At 52.6% G+C, this 19,878-nt stretch overlaps 8 protein-coding genes across 8 annotated transcripts; 2 read left to right on the plus strand and 6 right to left on the minus strand.

Moving 5' to 3' along the window:
• Positions 1-592: 592 nt before the first annotated feature.
• On the minus strand, positions 593-1,183 carry Z519_04845 (cytochrome c; the record flags this gene model as incomplete). The annotated part of the gene is made up of 2 exons (XM_016762589.1): positions 593-784; positions 839-1,183. The coding sequence occupies 2 exons, from the start codon at positions 1,181-1,183 to the stop codon at positions 593-595; spliced, it is 537 nt and encodes a 178-aa protein (XP_016621536.1).
• A 1,117-nt stretch (positions 1,184-2,300) lies between these two features.
• Z519_04846 (uncharacterized protein) lies at positions 2,301-3,410 on the minus strand (the record flags this gene model as incomplete). The annotated part of the gene is made up of 1 exon (XM_016762590.1): positions 2,301-3,410. The coding sequence occupies one exon, from the start codon at positions 3,408-3,410 to the stop codon at positions 2,301-2,303; it is 1,110 nt and encodes a 369-aa protein (XP_016621537.1).
• Positions 3,411-5,289: 1,879 nt separating this feature from the next.
• On the minus strand, positions 5,290-6,679 carry Z519_04847 (mannose-6-phosphate isomerase, class I; the record flags this gene model as incomplete). The annotated part of the gene is made up of 2 exons (XM_016762591.1): positions 5,290-6,593; positions 6,649-6,679. 2 exons carry the CDS (start codon positions 6,677-6,679, stop codon positions 5,290-5,292), a joined length of 1,335 nt encoding a protein of 444 aa, XP_016621538.1.
• Positions 6,680-7,459: 780 nt separating this feature from the next.
• Z519_04848 (uncharacterized protein) lies at positions 7,460-8,642 on the plus strand (the record flags this gene model as incomplete). The annotated part of the gene is made up of 3 exons (XM_016762592.1): positions 7,460-7,643; positions 7,823-8,312; positions 8,363-8,642. The coding sequence occupies 3 exons, from the start codon at positions 7,460-7,462 to the stop codon at positions 8,640-8,642; spliced, it is 954 nt and encodes a 317-aa protein (XP_016621539.1).
• A 158-nt stretch (positions 8,643-8,800) lies between these two features.
• Positions 8,801-9,336, minus strand: Z519_04849 (uncharacterized protein; the record flags this gene model as incomplete). Its single annotated transcript, XM_016762593.1, has 2 exons — positions 8,801-8,841; positions 8,937-9,336. 2 exons carry the CDS (start codon positions 9,334-9,336, stop codon positions 8,801-8,803), a joined length of 441 nt encoding a protein of 146 aa, XP_016621540.1.
• A 374-nt stretch (positions 9,337-9,710) lies between these two features.
• On the plus strand, positions 9,711-11,006 carry Z519_04850 (GTP cyclohydrolase II; the record flags this gene model as incomplete). The annotated part of the gene is made up of 1 exon (XM_016762594.1): positions 9,711-11,006. The coding sequence occupies one exon, from the start codon at positions 9,711-9,713 to the stop codon at positions 11,004-11,006; it is 1,296 nt and encodes a 431-aa protein (XP_016621541.1).
• Positions 11,007-12,258: 1,252 nt separating this feature from the next.
• Z519_04851 (uncharacterized protein) lies at positions 12,259-13,455 on the minus strand (the record flags this gene model as incomplete). The annotated part of the gene is made up of 2 exons (XM_016762595.1): positions 12,259-12,924; positions 13,060-13,455. The coding sequence occupies 2 exons, from the start codon at positions 13,453-13,455 to the stop codon at positions 12,259-12,261; spliced, it is 1,062 nt and encodes a 353-aa protein (XP_016621542.1).
• Positions 13,456-14,384: 929 nt separating this feature from the next.
• Z519_04852 (uncharacterized protein) lies at positions 14,385-16,871 on the minus strand (the record flags this gene model as incomplete). The annotated part of the gene is made up of 3 exons (XM_016762596.1): positions 14,385-15,851; positions 15,903-16,652; positions 16,710-16,871. 3 exons carry the CDS (start codon positions 16,869-16,871, stop codon positions 14,385-14,387), a joined length of 2,379 nt encoding a protein of 792 aa, XP_016621543.1.
• Between the last annotated feature and the right edge of the window lie 3,007 nt (positions 16,872-19,878).

The following is a 19,878-nucleotide window of genomic DNA, read 5'->3' on the forward strand; positions in this document are numbered from 1 at the left end:
GTCGCGGATCTAGTACTCTGTAGACTGCCAATCACGGCCCAGAAACACGGTCAAGACCAGGATTCCTGCTGCAAGGGCGATTTGGGGGCGACCTGCCCTGGCCGCATGTCTAGCCTCTGTCAATGCGGCAGCGCTGGTCCATCATTGGAGGTGTGGGACAGCTCAGAGGAAGATTACTGAGTTACTGCAACTGGCTTATCAGCTCGTTACCCGCCAAACCCCAGAGCTCTCCAGGGGTCAGTGTCGCGCATTTGGATCATCCAAGGTTCCACGAGGAATAGTTGAGCAGAGAGGAGTTGCTTGATTGTCGGTCCTCTACAGCTAGCTGTGCCTGTTTCGGGAGAGAAAATGCAGGTACGCCTCTTGAGGAACCAAGCAATAGGAGAATGTTTTTTTTTTATGTACAAAGAGCTTCGTCTACCGGCTTCTCCGGCTTCTACCGTCCCATCCCACCCGGCGTATTGGTATGCAAAGTCCAACATTCAGATTAGGTAAATGTGCGCCTTCGCCGTTTCTTTGATGATACAAGCAGCCGATGATCCCGAACAGCGTCGAAATGAGCGCACGGTCAAGCAGTTGAGGCAACTAAGGTCTAGAGATCGCATTTACTTGCACTCCTCGCGTAGCCAGCTGGCAGAAAGTTAGCACGGGCAGAGAGAAAAAGCCCTGGAGGCGTCAAGGAAACTAACGTGATCAGGTCGTTCCTGTCCTTGCCCTTCTTGAGACCTCCGAACGCCATCTTTGTGCCGGGGATGTATTTCTTGGGGTTCTCGAGGTATTCGAACTGGAGCGGGTCAGCCACGGTGGCAACTACGAGACGTGAAAGTAATAAACTCACCAGAGTGGCCTCGTTCCACGTAATTCCCTTTTGCTTGTTCGCATCTGTATATGAGAAGCCCTCAACAGAGCCAGTTTTGCGGCCAAAGAGGCCATGCAAGTTGGGGCCGATCTTGTTGCCCTCCGACTCAACGCACGAGTGGCACTGTGCGCATCTCGTCTTGAAGAGATTGGCTCCCTTCTTGACGTCACCTGCAGGGAGCGATTGTGAGCCTTTGTTCTGCGTCTCTTCTGGATCGACCTTGTTTACAACCACCCTCGCAGCAGCTTTCTGTCCTTGCAGGGCCGGGGTCGCTTCAAGCTCGTCGAGCTCGTGCGGGAGACAAGCCAAGTATGACCAAGCCATTGAATCAAGAATCTCAAGTCTGGGACATTGCGGACTATGGGTGTAGTAATCTGTCGCGCTGCCATCGTACGATCATGGTATGATTGTTGGGACAGAGGCATTCCAGCTCGAGGCCGAGCCTGAAAAGCAGCGGTGGGAGGTCATGCGACTTGCAGAGAGACTGAGATGTGATACAAGAGGGCGACTTGTGACCAGTTGACAGGTGAAAGCAATAGGTGAAGCTGCTGCGAAGCTGTGTTAAGGTCACGGGAGAAAACGATGCACTCACCCTCCTTGAAACCTTCGTCGCCTTTGGCCATGTTGACGAAACTGAGAAGACGAACAGAAAGAGAGTATTGATATGAGAACGACTGAGGGGGATCTTGGGAATAAGATAGCTTGGATGGGTGTTGCAGGAGCAAAAGGGCAAAGATGTTATGTAGATGGAAAAAAGTCGAGAGAGAAGCAAGAAAAGAAAAAAGGTGACGCCGATGAATGACGGACAGGGATCGCATCCACCCACTGAGCCCACTACAAGTACGAGTAGTTTCTTCCGGCGGCCACCTGCGAATCACGTTGGCGCCATTGTCATCGGCAATTCTCGGGGATTCATTCCTACAACGCAGGTCACAACGTAACAATGCGGAACAACTCTGCTCTCCATCCAGGCTTGCTCCGTACCTGCGCCAATTTTACCTTTGTCGGGTTTTTCCAATCTTTCTATTGCCTCTCCCTTCTGTTAAAAAAGTCAAGTGGTAGATGTGGAGGACATCCAAAGGGGTCCCTGTGACGCCTGCCATCCGAAGCCTAACGAGAGCTCTCCATACCTTGCAAGCTCCATCCCAGCGATCAGCTACTCAGTCACTTAGTGCACAAGAAAGACGAATACTATGACGTCGGCGTATGGCCCGGAAGAACGGCTGAGCTGGTCACGTTTGCGGAAAGAGCTCGGGCAGTAGGCAAGCAGGTCTACCATCGCCACAATACTCGGTATGACTGTGTGCATCCTATTACCCGATCTCGTTGGTCCAACCGGTGTCCTTGTAATAATCATCATGACAGACCTTGCAGCTATTACTTGGTACACCGGAACAGGAGCTGGCACCGCCAGATCGGGTAATGCCGAGCACGCATTCCCTCATGTCTGCATCGATGCCCAGAATTCGTCAATGAGCTCGTGCCTCTTCACCGCGAGATCAAAGTCGCCGTATGGTCCTCCTGCGGCAAACGCTTCATACAGCCGACCAATGTTCTGGCCCTGAGTTGGCAAGTCTGTCCATTCTTGTCCACCTTCGTCCACGATAATGTCCTCCACGACGCCTTTCTCCGCATTGGAGAAGCGCACACTGGTCGCCTTGGCCATCTGCGGTCCAGCACTAGCAAATTCGACGGCCAGTTCGCCCTTGGTGCCATATATTCTCCACGTCGACCCCGGGTTGCCGATGAATCGGTCTCCGGCTCTCAGGTGGAAACTGAACACGGCAGACGGGTGTCTATCCAGGCGCCCCTGGAGAAGAATCTGGTCCGGCGTGTCCTTGTCGTAGAGTTCTTCCGACAAAGACCCGTCAGATCTCATGACATGCATCTTGGGTCTCAGGTTGACAGCCATGGGCGTGTAGCTGCCCGGTTTCAGCTCTCCCACGGCATACAGGATTGAGTCGAGGACGTGGCCGCCATATATGGTCAACAGGTTCCCACCGACTTTGCGATCCATAAAATAGTGATATCTGTCACTCGCTGCGTTGTTCTGCCAAACGTGAATCGCACCTTGGTAATTGACGCTGTGGATTTCTCCAAGTGCCCCTGTGTCGATGAGTTCTTTTACCTTCCTGACGCTGGGTGACATGCGACCTTGAAGACCAATAATGGTCTTGACGTTCTTCTCTCGGGCGAGAGTGGCCATCTCCTTTGCCTGCTCCGTCGTTGCGGCGAGAGGCCATTCCACAAACACATTGCGTCCTGCTTTCAGAGCCGGCATGGCGACATTGTAATGCGTGTCGGCTCGCGTGGAGACGACGTACAAGTCCACATCAGGGTCGGCGGCGATCTGGTCGTAAGAGTCGTAGGCCTTTGTGGATTCGGGGAGATTGTGCGCCTTGATGGCGGCCTTTGTGGATTCCAAGGTCGAGTTGCACAACGCCACAATCTTGTAATTTGGAGAGTTGGCCAGTCGAGGCAGATGTGCCAAAGTTGCCCATGCGCCGGGTTTGCTGGATAACCCCACGATTCCTACTCGGATGGGAGCCATGATTAATATTATATTCGATGCAGACTGTGGTGAGCGAACGGGCGGCGATTGCGACCTGAGGAAGTGGCAGTTCTATAAAACCCAGATGGAACGGACTGCAATGACACCCAAGGCGAATTCTGCCTCGGAATCGAAAGCACACAATTCTCTATACGTGGACAGGCAGGAAAGAGAGAAAATAATAATTAGATTGATGAGAGTGATACAAAAGTCATGGACCCTGTGGCACGAATTGATTGGCTTCATTACAAATCGCGCCCTGCCTGTCTGACGGCGGCTTTACCATCGTGCTCTTCCATATCTATCTAACTCGCTAGGTACATAATTGTAATAGCGAACTGGCGATCCATCTTCACCTCGTGACTTGACGCTCGCTGCTTTTGCTCACCTTGCTCACCCTCGGCTCTCCTGCTTCCTGAATGCTCAGGGAGCACCCCTGGAGTCCCTACCTACGGGAGGTTGTCTTCTAGTTGATTGAGAGTCACGAAATAGAACGGGGCTACCGCAGGCAGACGAGTTGTTGGCAACATCACCTTCTTTGGATTACGGTTTAGAGGTATTGGATATGAACGAGCTTGTCCAACTGGGTAACGTCTCTCTGGATATACTCCCCCAAGGCTCATGTGAAACCTCGACTTCCTCTTACGTGGCGCTTGCAGGCGTGTACATAGCACATCTAAAAGCTTAACATGTCAGAGGGATGTAAGAGACGGAATTTGGGGGGAAATGTAATGCGAGATGTCTCTTTCACAGGCTGGCAAGAGAAGGCCAGCTTGCCAAAGACGGCAATCGAAGGCCATTTCCCCTGGTCAACAATGATTTCCGGCCAGCAAACGTTTTGTCAAACGCGAAATTCTTGGTCACTAGAACGGTGGACTGGGAATTCACATACGCTGGACCCCGCGACCTTGCTTACAGAGCACCAGTCTGGCTTCTGCTTGAGCTTCCGGAGTACTGGCCGGAAGGACTGAATGATTGGAAGCGCGTCTACGAGCAAGGACTTCCGATAATTTTGGCAGCTGTCCGTTAGAGAGAGACTGCTGCTACCCTACGCGGGATATTGAATGAAGACCAGTGCCTCCCTACCGAAGCCGCAAGGCGGGTGGCGGCCCTTTGAAAAGGGGCCCCGTGGCTGTCTCGCCTGGAGTTAGCGATGACGGAGCTCAGAATCGTTCTCGTCCTGCTGTGCAGGGAGTTTGACTTTGAGATTGCCTGTGCTGAAGTCGCGCTGCGGGCGGGCCTCGAGCACGGCGTCCAGGGCGACAGGCGATATCAGATCATCGAGTTCGCAGCGAAGTCCGCAGCGCGTATGCCGATGCGGGTACGGAGGAGGAAGATACAGTGCTTGTAGGCAGGAGGGGAGCGGAAGGGGGCTAGACACATAGGAGATCGACTAGATAGGAGTAAGTGAATGGTTCCACGGACTTCTAGGACACGCACGGCCAACATATATATACGCCGGGACTGGGAAACCCCGAGTCTGACGCGAGAGCTGTCTAAGGGGATTGAAAGCCTTGCAAAGACATTGCATTGTATTTACCGCCTTGTGTCTATCTGCCCACGAGTGAAAAGTACCTAGGATTAAAACAAATCAAGTTCTCCCATGGTGGTGCATCTACTCATGGATAAGGCCTCGTCTACTTGACCGGTTCTCGTAACCTGAAACTTTTTTGATCGTTCGTTCTGCTATTATCTGGAATGTTCGGGGTCCAGATTTCCCCATTGCACTCATGTCACACGTTTACATATCTCACTCTCGTTGAATCCGTTCATCATGATGGGATGGTAGGGTTGCCTGTCTCTTCTTTTTTCCATGGTCGTCACGCGAAGTCGTGTATGCTCACAGCTGAGCCTTTGGCTTGCGTATAACCGCTACTAGTCAATGGGCCCCGTTCTGCTGCGTTGCCTTTTCGTCGATCTCGCAGAACGCTCTGAACGTGACCATCTCGTCGGCCGCGCTTTCAATGATCAACTCGGCGGTCGCGCCCACAAAGTACACCCAGCCTTCCTTGAAATCCTCCGTCTTGGGGCCGACGCTGATCTTGCCCTCGCCGCTCGTACAAATGATGATGCTCGGGCCGGCGATGCCCTCAAAGGTAGCCTTTGCGCCGGACTTCTTGAGCGCGGTGCGCACGACGCTGAATTCCTCAATTGGAGGATCATAAAGCAAGGAGTCGCTACCGGAGCTGTAAGCTTTGTCGTTGAGCGTGACGTAAGGGTAATCAACGGGCTGGAGGAGCTGTTGCTCAGGTGGATTGTGGTCGTAGGTCAAGATGTCGGTCAAGGTGTCGACGTCTTGGAATTTGGGAGTGAAGCCGGCGCGGATCACATTGTCGCTGCTCGCCATGCATTCGATGATGTCGCCGGAGATGTAAGCATGGATGTCGTCTGCCTTCAAGTACATGGCTTGTCCCGGGTTGAGTTTGACGTAGTTGAGGAAAAACAGCACGAAGAGGCCGATGTCGTCTGGGAACTGGCTGTTGCACCGTTGCACGAGTTCGCAGAGCTCTTCGGAAGTGTTGACACTGGGGCCGGGAGAAATGGAGCCCTTTTTGGCGAGGTCCAGGAGGTCGTGGGATTTTGCGGCGACATCTGCCTTGGAGGACTTCATAAGCGAGCTGAAAGCTGCCTTGAGGCGGGATTTGGCATCGGCTAGGGATGGCGAGGGAGAATTGGCGATTTCTTCAAGAGCTTTGGCCTCATTCTCGCCAACCAGTTCGCGGAGAGGTGGAATGGTTGCAAGGAAGTGGGCAATTTCTTTAAGGGGCCGAAATCCACAAAGGCCTTCAAATGGGGTGATGGCGAGTGTCATCTCGGGTTTGTGGTTGTCGTCTGGATAGTTCTTTGGGTCTTTGGCGTGAAGCTTCTCGGCAAGCTTCTTGTTAGGATGAGCTTGAATGGACAATGCCTTGTTGATGGACAAGACTTTGAAGAGAAACGGAAGCTTCTTGTTGTATTTCTCGGTGATGTCGCCGCCCATCAATGCTTGGTTGTCGGAGACAAGATCGAGCAGAGATCTTCCGGTGATGAGGTCTTTGGACGGTAGAGAAGGGTGTGTGCCCATCCATAGTTCGGCATATGGCTTGTCTTCTTGGATGGTGAAGTTGTCCGAGGGAGTCGCCGCAGCATATTTGGCGGCAGCTGAGTCCTTCCCTTTTTTGCCCCAGTCATAGCTATTGCAGCCTTGAGAAGGTCAACTTCATCGCGGCGAGACACAGGGTGACTTGTTGATACATACCGCATTGGAGACGAATTAAGGGAACCTGCATGATGGCTAATCTAACCGCAACGCCAGGATTTTGATTTTTTTTGTGAGTTGTTTTGAGTTGTTCTTTCAAATTGTCGGCACTTGATGGTCTTTTCTGAAATGGACTGAGGTAAGAGGAAGGTTTAGTATACTTTGAGACTCTACGTCTCGAGGGGAGAATATTTTTTGGAAGCAATATGGCGGTGAAAGAAGGCAAAAGTGGCTTGAGATCAGATCCACTGGATATTGAAGGAACTTGCTGAACGTGGTTGGTCGGTCTGATAGAATTGGCCAGATTCGTGCAAGACTCGTGACAGTTGAGAAAGAAGACCATATACTTGTACATCGTCAAATACTTGGCCGTACTAAATGCGTTTTTGTTGTACGTATGCGTCTCCGTAGTGGCCACCCTCGCCGTCCCTGCGAACCAAGGATTCCTTCCGTCTCTCCACCAATCACGCGTCCAACCTCGTCTTCCATGTTCTTAACCACTGCAGTCTATATCCTGAAAAATCGCACATTTAAACCCTCTGTTCATCTCTCGTTGTCCTTAATCTCTACGAGTATATTTGGTATTTTCTAGTGATAAATAGCTTTCATTGTCCGGTCACAAACACGTCTCATCCTTTGCGCCTGCCGCTTGGTCTGTTCTTCCAGGAGCACGACGTCTCGTCATCCTTTTCAGCCCCAGCGATACTGTGGGCTCTCTTGAAGACACGAGCGACATTCTCCTTCCCAGGCCATCACAGATATTTCTTGGTGACTATCACCCCGATCTGGTGCAAACGTGTTTGATTCCGAGATGTCGTCCCGCCCTCGAGGGGGTCGCGGAACGAGTGGCCGAGATGGGAAAGATACGGAACTTGAGAACGATATACTCACTAGAGTTCTTGACAGCCTGCGTAAGGCCAAGGACTACAACGGCAAGTGCAAAAAGATCGGCCAAGACATCATGGCTCTAGAGGAAGAGATCAAAGGATCCGGAAGTAGGTTCACCTTTTGTTCTATTACATGTTTCTCCCCTGTCTCTTCGTGGGCCTAGCATCAGTGAATTCAAGGGGGAGAGAAAAAATCCATGGGTCCGTGTATGGACCTTGAGAGAGTGTCCAGAGTTCGCCATCAAAGATTCTGGCTGTTGAGGTTTTGACTGACCGTCATCGTACAGCCAGCACTCCTGAACAATATCGACGGCTTGATGCTCTTTACCGAGAAAACGTTCGATATGCGGACCTGGAGAAGAAGGTCCACGATGACGACGACATCATCAACAATCTTGCCATCCTAGCGACCATGAGATCCGGCGACGAACCCACACCCCGGAACGGCCAACCCAAATCACGGAAGCAGCAACGGCCCCCTGTTGATTCAGAAGCTGTTGACTCTCCCGGGCCCAGTCCGGGAGACGGTCGTCTAGAAATGATGAAACGGGTTAAGGGCACATCTCAACGAAGTTCAAGCACAGCAAGCCAAAGCCGGGCTGCCTCAAATGTCAGGGACGACGGAGGTGAGACGCACAAGGGTCTCCAAGCGGAAAGGGCAGGCCAGTTTGTAGCTGGAGCAGAAGTCTTCTACAAATTTCCAAAGGACCAACAAGAGCAAGAAGAAGGAGTAGGTATTCACGGCATTATCAAGAAAGTGTGGCAGGACAAGAAACCGTGAGTGGGATCGTCGCCCTGCAACACCAAGTCACTGATTTGATCCACAGGATACAATACGACGTAAGAGACCCAGAGGATGATCCCACCGGAAAGCAGACAGTGCGCAAGGCCACATTCAGAGACCTGGCGCTCATCCCGCAGACAGCCCCCAGCACTCAGCAGTTCTCGGTCGGAACGACGGTGTACGCCAAATATCCCGACACCGATACCTTCTACCGAGCTAAAGTCAAGAGCTTCCAGAAACCCAACTACAGCTTGAAATTCGACGAGGACGTACAGGAGATGCTCGTCGATGCACGGTTCGTCCTACCTTCCGGGTTGAAGTAGGGCTATCATTATGAAAAAGTCACGCGCGAGAACACATTTAGTGTGGAAGACGACGTGATCGATGATGACCCGGATGGGAATTTGGGGAGGACACGTGGTGAACGGAAGAAGATTTCGCTGCTGATGAGCGGCAGCGGGAGCGGTAATTGACCCATGGATCAGAGTTGGCCTTTGCTGGCCAGGTAGGCAGCACCACTGTCTGCCTTGTCGTTAGTATCCCGTAACTAAATCACCGGGACAGAATGTAGGAAACGCTTTACGGGTACTGGAACGCCCTGAAGAAGGTAGACTTACCGGCCCAGATCTCGTAGACTTTGACTTTGCTTTCCTCGTCAAACTCGAGGACGTAGGTGAAGACTTCGTCCCAAGACTGGCCGGTCTCGGTCCAGATGAACTTTGCTTCTCCACGGACAGATACCTTTGAGACCAGTGGATCGACAACGAAGTTACTGAAGCGCATGTTTTCGTATTTCAGGGTCGAGGACAGGAGCCCAAAGTACTCTTCCAGGCCGTGGTGCCCCCGAAACTCGCGGCCCAAGAAGGGTGCCAGCTGGGGCAGGCCATGCTCCAGAGCAAGGACATCCTCTGCGCTCGAGAAGTGGCTGAAAACCTTGTCTGGAGCCTCTTTGTTGGCAAATGAGTTGCAAAAGGCCTGGGCGGCCGCCAGGAGGGTGTCTCGATCTAGGGAGGGCATCTTTCTCGACCGATATACCTTGAGAGAATAGAGACAACGGAGAAAAGGCGCTTACCCAATCTCATCTGCCGACTGACCAAGCAGACGGACGGCGACGGCTAATTGAGAAGAAAAAAGAGCGGAGGAGAGGCCGAGGCTTGAGGTTCGAGGCTTGGATTTCGTCAGCGCAGCGGTTCTTCTTCTCTCCACTTCTATTACCTCGTGCTCCATACAAGACTGTGAGGTGCCGCCGGCATCCTCCTCTTTTCCCGACAGCCAGCATAAACTCAACTCCGATGGTCCTTTCCCCCGCCTACTTGTATAGACTCGCCATGCTTCTGTCTTGAGCATAGACAAAGACTGCTCTGCATATACGCCCAACGGTGTTGCCAACCATGGCTCGCCCCGTCGACGACCTTCCCTCACATGCTTCCCCCGTCATTTCGCCTGTCCCTCGGCCTTCATCAGCGTACTTGGGTGGCTGGTCCGACCTCGACGACAATGCTCCCCCTACGCCGGGACTACCAAACAATTTGATATCTCCTGCATTCACTCCACCTGCTACTCCAGGAGCGGGAACCCCTTCCCGCCATCTCCAGTCCGAGCCCAAGTCCATTCCCGTCGACACATCCGCCGACGACCCCTCAACCAAGCACCCCCGCTTGCTCGAGAGACTACCGCACGTAGAATGCCTGGTCCGGGCACGGATACCCACGACCTCGGGGGCCGAGATGTTTCTGCATCTGTATCAGAATGATTCAGACAACAAGGAACACTTGGCGATTGTCTTCGGCAATAATATACGCAGTCGGAGTCTGGATGCCGAGAAGCCTGGGGAAACGGAGATGGATCGCATGATTCGTGGCGCTTATGTCGGAAGATTGAGACCAGGAAGAACGAGTTCGAGAATCGATCCTACTGAGCAGGGTAAGAGGCCACTCAACAAACGGCACAGGAGTGGCTCGGCGTTGAAGAACGTGACGACGGTGCCAGAGGACGGTGTTCCCGAGGCTGCACTATCAGAGGGCGCTGTTAAGGCCACGGGCACTTCTCAAGATGTTCAAAATTCGGAGCTGCCCCATCATCCCATCGCCAGTCTGGGTGATGTCCTCGAGAACACACAACTGATCACCCATTCGCTCGGTAAACCACCTCTCGTCCGAATCCACTCAGAATGCTATACAGGCGAAACAGCCTGGTCCGCCCGCTGCGACTGTGGCGAACAGCTCGACGAGGCCGCCCGACTAATGTCCCTGCCTGGCTCTACCGGCGGCGTCATAGTCTATCTCCGCCAAGAGGGACGAGGAATCGGTCTCGCGTCGAAACTCAAGGCGTACAATTTGCAGGATTTGGGGAATGACACAGTTGAAGCAAATTTATTGCTAAGACATCCGGCCGATGCCAGAACTTACGGACTTGCTACTGCAATTCTGCAAGATCTCGGACTTGGCACCGACTGTGATGCGCAGAAACCCGAGGCAGAGAGAGGCATCAGGCTTCTCACCAACAACCCGGATAAAGTGCGAGCTGTTGAAGGGCCCAGTAAGGAGGTAAGAGTCAAGGAAAGGGTACCCATGATCCCTCTTGCATGGAGGACGGCCGGGGCCAAGGGTGTCAGAGGCGCGGAGATTGAGAAATATCTCGAGACCAAGATTGGGAGAATGGGACACATGATTCACGAAGAGTCCTAGGAAACCAAGGGGGTACAAGAATTGCGAACTGAGAGCAAGGTCGGAAATTCTTGTGCAGACAGCGTCGAATGGAAACCGTCGCTGGGAACTTTGGAGCCTCGTCGGGTCACTCAGCCACCGAGTTCAACCCACGGCAATTCGTGAGAGCTAGAAGTGTCTCAAGGGAAACCATTCCTGGAAACATGTTATTCAGGCTCTGGGCTTCGATGTTGACCTGGGGAAGAAGGCACGACAGAAACCAAGCACGAACTGGGCCAGGATCCTCACAGGGCCAATGCCAGCTGGAGGAGACCCCGGGCTGAGAGAAAACCGGGTCCAAAACGATTCCGACCCGACTCACTCCTACAGAGAGCTGGCAGGAATCGTAACACTCTCAGGCCAGATCTGAGAGCAAGGTTGTCCTTGGCTTGGCTTTCTGGGCCCTTCCTCCCTCGAAACCAAGCCACCAAAGTCGGCGCCCTGCAGAGAATCAGAAAAGACCAGAGATCCAACGCGGCCGAGGCAGCGGCGGCGGTCTCTATTCCTATGATGAGGACGAGGGGTGATGAATCGCGGCGCCTGAACGGAGTCAGAGTTATTCTCCGGATACACCATACCATATCACAACCTGAAACGTATAGGAAAGTCTAATGGCGGTCTGGATCGATGATGTACATATTGACCGACTTGCATCCTCGTATAAAAAGGGCATACACTTAAGAAGGAAGACGAGCGGACATGTACCTACCTCCATGTCCGCAAACCTACATACATACATGGCGAGCTAGTATATATTTATATGTCTACAAATATACATCCATCTATAGCTGAGATATACGGAGCACAAGGAGTAAAGTAGTATACGGAGTTAGTGTACATGCAATCAGTCCGCGGATTTTTCAGCGCCGGGAATGACATGGCGCCACATAGTATGGCAGTGGGAATGGGAGTGGCACTGGGCTGTCTCCATATCTATGCATACTCCGGGATCGTCTTGACATACATACCTCCATATTCCTCTCGTGGAGTCTGGGATTATGGGCTGAGGTTTTCAATTCACCTCCACCGGTCCTAGCCCCTTCCATCTGGCTGGCTGGCGCTGGTCTTATGATATTCAGTCACGATCAGAGTCAGACTCACAATTTTGCTCTTGCTGTTGCCCTTGCTATTGTAATGACCAAAGCTGCAATATGTCAATATCTCTGATCTGCTGTACAAGTGGAAGAAGAGGAGAAATGCCTCCAGGGTGCTCCGTACACTACAGTCGATGAGATCACCAGATGCCCAGCCACAACTTCCTCTTTCGCTTCTGCTGCTGCTGCTGCTGTTGTTGTTGGGGCTCGTGGTCCCGCGACTCCTGGCCTTGCAGCTGTTGCTGTTGCTGTTGCTGTTGCTGGAGAGCACCCTCGAGGGTCGGGCCTCTAGCTTGGGCTTCGGCCTCGGCGCGTACGACGGCGTCCACTCCCTTCTCCTTGACCAGCTTCATCCGCTCGCCCTGCTCCGTCTCCATCCTCCGTGCGAACTCGTCCACGTCCTCCAGCCCGCCATTCCCGGCCACGCCCCCGAGCGCAACCACGTCGCGGCCTGTGAGAACCATCTCCCTGCCTCCCTTTTCCCTCTCCTTGGCCGTCAAGCCGTCGTCCCACGGCACCAGACCCCGCACGTCGATGCCCTGATCCTCTTCCGCGTTGAGGTCCTCCAGACCGTGGGCACGGCGGTAGAGCCTGCGTTTCTGGGCGTCGAGGATCTTCTGCTGCCGCGATTCGTTCGTCTTGGCCGTCTCGTAGTCGATATGGAGTCGGAGCACGGATAGGGTTTCCCGGATGTAGTTTATGGGGTGGAGCGGAAATGAGGATATGGGAGGCACCAGATGTGCGTAGGGCGATGTGCGCATGAATGACTGGGTGAAGGTGATGCAGGCGAGAATCGTGAGCGTGCCCTATCGGTCATGAAAAGTATATAAGTAAGTTGACAACTTCTCGTCTAATGGTGTCTGAAGACTTCTCAGCCTTTGGTTTTGTCGTCCGTTCGACATCCAAGCCAGAATACAGTAAGAGAAACAGTTCGAACTCACCATCGTGATCCAAAGATGAATCCACCGATCCGTCAAGAACCAATGCATAAAAGAGCCCTTGTTGGGGAACATGTGCGGGTAGGACTTGGTCTTCTGCCTCTCTTTCTCCTCCGACGTCGTTCCCTGGTTATACGCCGCGGGTGGGCGACGGGGACGATTTAATCGCGCGGGGTGTGAGGGCGGGCGGAATTTGTCTGGCTGCTCGAGGACGATGGGTTTGCCGCCGCCTTGGGTCGAGGCTGCACGGCGCACGATGAGAGGTGGCTGGCGTCGAGCACGGTGATACTGGTTGCGCAGGGTGTTGCGGAGGCATTGCCGGCACATTGAGAGAGAAGACATTGTGTGGTTGGCGTTCATCAGACCCTTGGAAGGATTCACCCTTTGCAGATTGTTCATCGTGGCAAGATACTCAGAAGCAAAACTCGAATCATGGGAGAAGGGGGCAATTGTGGTCAATACCCAGCAGCTAAGCTTGCGGGAACAGGGAGGTCTCCAAACGCGGCTTGGCAGAAAGAGATAGCTTTCACAGGACAAATAATTACGGAGGTGCGCATACCCCAAAGTCACGTCCCCGAATACTGGGCCTCGCGGGCACAAGCCAGCTCGCCAGCAATTCCTCTTAACTCTCTCTAACCACGTTGTGCAAAAGGTGGGAACACAGCAATTCACATATCCCATTCCATTGATACTCTGGAGGTCATATGTCTCGGGAACCCAGGAATCAGCGCCATCTTCTTATGCCAACCACTAAGTCCAACGTCCCGCAACTCTCTAAACCTTTAATCCCAATATCGCTCCCTCTCATCTTGTCCATACATATGATGGTAGTAATACCTATGTAGCTGTACAGCTCTCTCTGTGGAGCACAGTTAACAAATGAAAATTCTGTCGCTGTCTCAGCCGACAATGCCAAAATATCCCTGGCAAAACCCAAAAATGCAGCCCATACAAAACGAAAGACTTCTCTTCCCTGGCTAACTCTGATGACACCTTCAAAAAGGAACACAACCCAATGCCACGGCGATGCAGGCACGGTCAAGCCGGCCAGTTCGCCAACTGCAAAGAATCGAAAAAGACCATTAATATATGGACATTCTTCTTGAAACACACCCAGACCATCGTGGCCCAAGTTCTTCGCACATCGGAATTCCAAAAAAAATAAGCCTTCAATATTACCGCGCGTGAATCTGCCTGCGTACGATGCACACACTTTCTCTTTTCGTACAGGATATCAAGTAACAGTATATCGTTGTAAGGTATTCAGAACAGAAACTTTTCTTATCTGAACGAGCGTGGTAGGTCTGCAAAGAAACCATCATCATCATTTATCGGAACATCTGTCCGGCTGCGAAAATGCTGTTGGCAGCCGCAGATGCCCATTCATTCTCCTCATATGGCGGCGTGGGCCAGTGAGAAGGCGCGTGTTCATACTCAGGTCGTTTCTTGGTGATATTTAATGGCTCAGCTTGAGGTCCAGCATCGGAACTAAACTGAACGCCATTTCTCTTGGCTGATGGTGAGGGCGTAAGGTAGGCGCCGTGCAGTGCTGGGTTGCTCGGTAACTGCGGTAATGACTGTCGGTTATAATCCTTCTGTGCCAGCGCAGTTCGCTGCGATTGGTCTTTCGGATAGTTGGTTTGGTCGAGGCGCCGCACCGCCCGATGCGCGGACCGAAGAGCTTCATCCAATAACTCGTCAGCTTCTTCAGGAGTCTCGTACTGGTTGATTTGAATAGGCCGACGCGTCCGATTGCTTGTGGGAGCAGGAGTCTGTGTGAGATTCTCGCTTGATCTGCTGCCCTGTGATCTCGGGACTGAGTGTGTCCGTTTCAATGTTCCAGAATTGGATATGACCTCGGTGGATGATTTTTTTGGTACGGAGTCTGGTTCGGCACGGTCAAGGCTGTACCGGACATTCTGTAGTATTTTGTCAAGATCTGAGAAGTCATTATTCCCTTCGGGGATGACACTGTCGACCATGAGCGAAGATCTGTTCGACCACGGTACATTGGCGGCATTGGCCTCGACATCATCGCCGTTCGGAGACGCTAATCCGTGTCGACCAGAAAATCGTCTTGCCCGTTTCCGCAGGTGTGAGAAGAAGCTCTCTTTATGTCCACTTGGTGGGGACGCGAGTCCACTGTTTGCGTTCAAAGCTCGTTCGGCTTCCTGACGATGGATTTCAGCATAGTGATTGCCGTTTGAATTGACTGATAGCTGCCGACCGATTTTCTTCGACTTCTCCTCGACTGGTTTAGAGTTGGGCTTCGATTCCGACTGCGAGGTGAATGTGGTACTTGCTTGGGCCGTAACAGCGTTAGGTAGAGGAGAGATAGGACGGATTGAGGGAAGGATGGGCATTGGCGCAGCGCCAGTCGAACTCGTGCCATTGGTCCACGTCGCACGTTTACTCGCTTGAGGTCGAAGTCTGCTGACCAAACCCTCAGATTCTTGCTGTGCAACCTTGGGTTCTGAGTTATGCTGGGGCACGGCGGGTGCGCTCTCTCGAGCAATAAGCGACCTTCGGAACCAGGAAGATTTTGATGTGACAGCCGGTGTTTCAGCCGCGTCCTTTGACCTGAAACTCAAGTCCGAGTGTTTCCGCCCCAACAGGCGTGACGAGGACTTGGGTCGAAGAGGATCAACGGCGTCGACAAAGAACTCGTGCTCCATGGCTTGCTTGGATGTTGGACGATTTTTTGGATCCCACATTAGACACCAGGTCACGAAGTTGCTAAATGCCAATGGCCATTGAGGAGGTTGTAGGATGGTTTCCATAGCATGAGGTGCCATCTGTAAAGAGTTAGCAAAATTACCACGCTTCATTCGTGGGGGTCGAATCACCTTTGGGAAAGAGAAGCAAAGCTTTTGGGCCAATTTCGTTCCCTCTCTCCATTCACCGCCTCCGACCCGGGTACCGGTTTTGGTATACCAGTTCCCTGGGCTACCCATGACTTCACAAATCCGCCAAACCTGGTCTACCTCGTTGCCTCCGGGAAATAAGGGTTTGAGCGTAGCCACTTCAACAGCCATCGCCCCGATGGCCCAGATATCCACAGGAGCTGAGTACTCGCCAGCTCGCAGTAACACCTCCGGCGCTCGATACCATCGAGTTGAGACGTATGTAGTGTAGGGCAACTTGGAGTGGGTCTCTCGAGCCAAGCCAAAATCGGCAATTTTGATGGAATAAGTTGGCGGTGTGGCAGGCGGAGTGACCAAAGAGGAATATCTGCTGAAGGCTGACTGTGAATCGTGTGGTGCTGAAGTAGAGACAAGGATATTTTCTGGTTTGATGTCTCGGTGAAAGAAGTTGTGAGCGTGGATGTGGTCAAGGCCCGAAAGAATCTGGTATAGGATGCTCTTGACGCTTTTGGCGTCCATGCATTTGTGTTCCCGGGATTTCATCAACTGATATAGGTTGCCGTCCATGTACTCCATGCAGATATGGAGCTTCTTGCTGAATGGATCCAAGAAGATGTCCAACGCGGGCACCAAGTGAGCATGGGACGGCAGTGTCCGTAAAAATATGACCTCGCGGAGTTCTAGGCATGGTGCGAAGGAGTCGAAGGTCTTCTTCATGGTTTTGATAGCAACCTAGAGCGAGTCAGTCGGAGAGCGATTCACGCAAGGCTATCCTGGGGGTAATAATACCATCGAATTTCGGCGAGCCACACTGGCACCGTTCGCTCTTACTCTGGCCAAAGCAACGCTACCAAAACTTCCATCTCCAATCTCCTTGATCACTTCGAACCTGTCTTCTAGTGCGGCCAAGGTATATGAATTAGGCCTTTGGCCATACTCGGTGACAGCCATAGTTGTCAACTGGGTTTTGTCGGGACAGCGCGGTCTCTTCCTCGTTCGCCTTCTCCTTTTGTCGTCGTTGGTTTTACGGGACAAGTATATCTTATTCAGGCTTCCCTGCGCCCATGGAAAGGTTCTCCGAGACCTTTAACACGTCATTTCTCGGTCGTTTCGTCTGTTCTGTACATGTGTTTCAGAAGCATAGAATCGAAGAAGGGCGGAAGATGTCGTTTGGCTTGCTCGTGCAGTCACTCGATGCTGGTCAAGTTGCACCCACGCCTGCTCGGTGCTGAGCAGGAGGGTAAATGATGATCGAGCTCGAGCTTCAAGAAGATGATGCTCAGGATCAAAGGGCCCAGGACCCAATTCGAAATCGCTCGAGGGAACTAAGGAGCTAGCTAGAGAATGGTCGATTGGCGGATGCGACCCGCAAGGGGCGTTGGGAAAGTGGATAGACAGGTCTTCCCCTTTCTTGATTGACACGGAGGGGGGTGGATGGTCACAGCCTAGTATCAAAGGAGGGCAGTCGAGGTGACAGATTGTAATTCGGTCGTGTTTTCGTGTTGTCGATGTGCTCAGACAATCAGCTGGTGAGGCGGGAGGCGCGTCTTGCTGTGTCGGAACGGCAAGGGGGGCTGGGGGGAAGGGAGAGGCACGGAGGTCGATGGCGTTGATGCCCGTCCGCCCAGCGAGCTCCCACCAGGGTTTATGTGACCAACTGGGATGGAAAATTGCGCTGACAGAGCCCAAAATTTCCGTGTTTTTCTGACATTGGAACAGGGTAAAGGCAGACGAGAATTATGTGATTACAAGTATTCTTGTGTGAGATGGACTGGAGGGAGTGATTGTTTTCCTACGAAAAGGGAGGGACAAAATAGTGACAGCGGGTGACAAGCGAAACGAGATGGTACTGGCACCACTGGCGCGGTGTCAGCACGAATGCGATGCGAGGCTTCAAGGTTTGGAGAGTGAGGCCCATCCGGCTTTCTGGCATCTGGGGGGGTGGCGGTCCTAAGGAGGCAGCTTAAAACAGGTCAAGCCTAGTGCCTACCTACGGTAGGTAGGGAGCCCTCGGTGCTAGCACCGCCTAGAGCTGTAGGCCAGTAGCCACAGGGATAGCTTGATGGATTCCCTGGATGGCGGGTGACTATCCCAGGGTTTGTGCCTGACAAAACCGCCGCTAGCTGCTTGGGAGGGGCCTGATGCCTCCAAAGTCCGACCTGTGGCAGAGTCCCTGTCTCCTCTTCTCAGCCTCCGGGCCCCGTTCCTGGGCGCCAGCACCCAAACGACCTAACACCCGACACCCAGAGGCCAACTGATGACCGCGACGGGGCGCGGATACCGGATCTCGTTGTCCATTCAGCATTCGTCTTTTTTCCATTTCTCTCCGGCGAGCTAGTCAGCCGGCAAGGGTGCACCCGTAATAAATAAAATAAATCCCTCCTGAAAATCTTCCAGCAAGAAAAGAATTAACCTTCTCATCAATAGTCAAAGTGTGAGTAGGTAGTCTTGGACGCCGTAGGTACCCACGTGTGCAATGTCTGTACGAAGTACTGTAAAGTACCAGACATTTCGTTGCCCTTCGCTTTCTCCCAAAGCCCACTTTTCATACACACCGCTCATCAATTGCTTCTGCGGTGAGAGATGATGGGAAGCAAAGCCAAACCGTAAGGGTACCGCACTACAGTGGCTGATGGTGAATTCCTCACTGCTACCCAGTACTAATTGCCCCTACCGTACGGCATTATTATCGTCAGCTTGGAAGAAGCCGGGAAAAGAACAAATTCCTGCCTGGTGTTTGAGGGCGGAGGAGAGACAAAGCATTGGTGTCTCAGCCGCCCAAAACGCCCTGACTGGTTCGCTTGGTTGTCAGGGTACGTATTGGCTGGAACCTTTTACCACTGCGACAATCCCAACATATCGAGTCACTTCAATTCGACGCTCATTGCGGCTTGTTTGTAGTTGATGTTTCTGATGGAGGTCTACATCTTTGTCGCTGCAGATGATTGAAGAGAGGAAGTCCCGAGTTGTCGTAGTGGCAAAAGTGCGAAGGGGTGTCGAAGGGGCAAGTCTAGACCCAGCTTCAACACAGGAAAACAGCTGTACATAGCCATATGACCAGCAGCTGCTATTAGCTCTTCAAGCTGTCCGGTTGTTATCACGATGTATCCTATCTAACCTGTCTCTTGCTGCCGCTAACATGTTTTCCATTCCTTCCCACAGCGGCCGACGAGTACCTGCAGCAACAGCACCAACAGGGCAGCCAACGCGAAGATGCCAGGGAAGAGACCGTCAGTTGAGTGCCACGTTTCTTAGGGAACCTGACCGTGGTAACCCAAGCAGCCAACTCACACACCCCTTGGCCTAAAATCGCTATGATCAAGTGGTTCCTGATTCAAAGGTGGGCAGGATGGTTCCAAAAACAGGTTTAGGCGCACATCTGTCCCTGGATATGGCATGTCCCGACTCGCCGTACCTTGTACTTTAAACCTTGAACCAGGACCGGGGCGTCGCTGGTGCCGGCCAACGGTTCTGATCAAATCTCGACCTCACCATCGATTGGCTTGGTCTACGCTCATTTTCGATAGCATGGGGCTAGGATCCAAAACCTCTCAGAGGCACTCTCCGATCATACTTACCCCGTCTGCCTAGCTTCTTCGGTTTGGAACAAATGTGATGGTGATGGAATCATGGAGTCGCAGACTCGCAGCCAAAACCTTCGTCTCCAGCTCCTGTACTCCCCGCGAGAAGCTAATCAACGGGACCACTTATTTGATGTTCTGGAATCAGGAGAGTCGAAACCATTGTGATACTTGCTTGTCAAGCTGATCGTCAGCCTTTTACCCTTCCTGACGAAATTAGAAAGGGGCAGCGGGTACCCTTCAGCAGATTGATTGACGACGGCCCAGTGTGCAGCTAGATACTGCGTACTTCGTACCGAGTACTTGTAGGGACTATTGCTGACGGAGAAAGAGAAGGCGGGGGCGAGAGCGCGAGTCTATAGAAGCGTCAAGGAGTT

The sequence above is a fragment of the Cladophialophora bantiana genome (assembly GCF_000835475.1).
Source record: "Cladophialophora bantiana CBS 173.52 unplaced genomic scaffold supercont1.6, whole genome shotgun sequence".
Taxonomy (NCBI): Eukaryota; Fungi; Ascomycota; class Eurotiomycetes; order Chaetothyriales; family Herpotrichiellaceae; genus Cladophialophora; species Cladophialophora bantiana.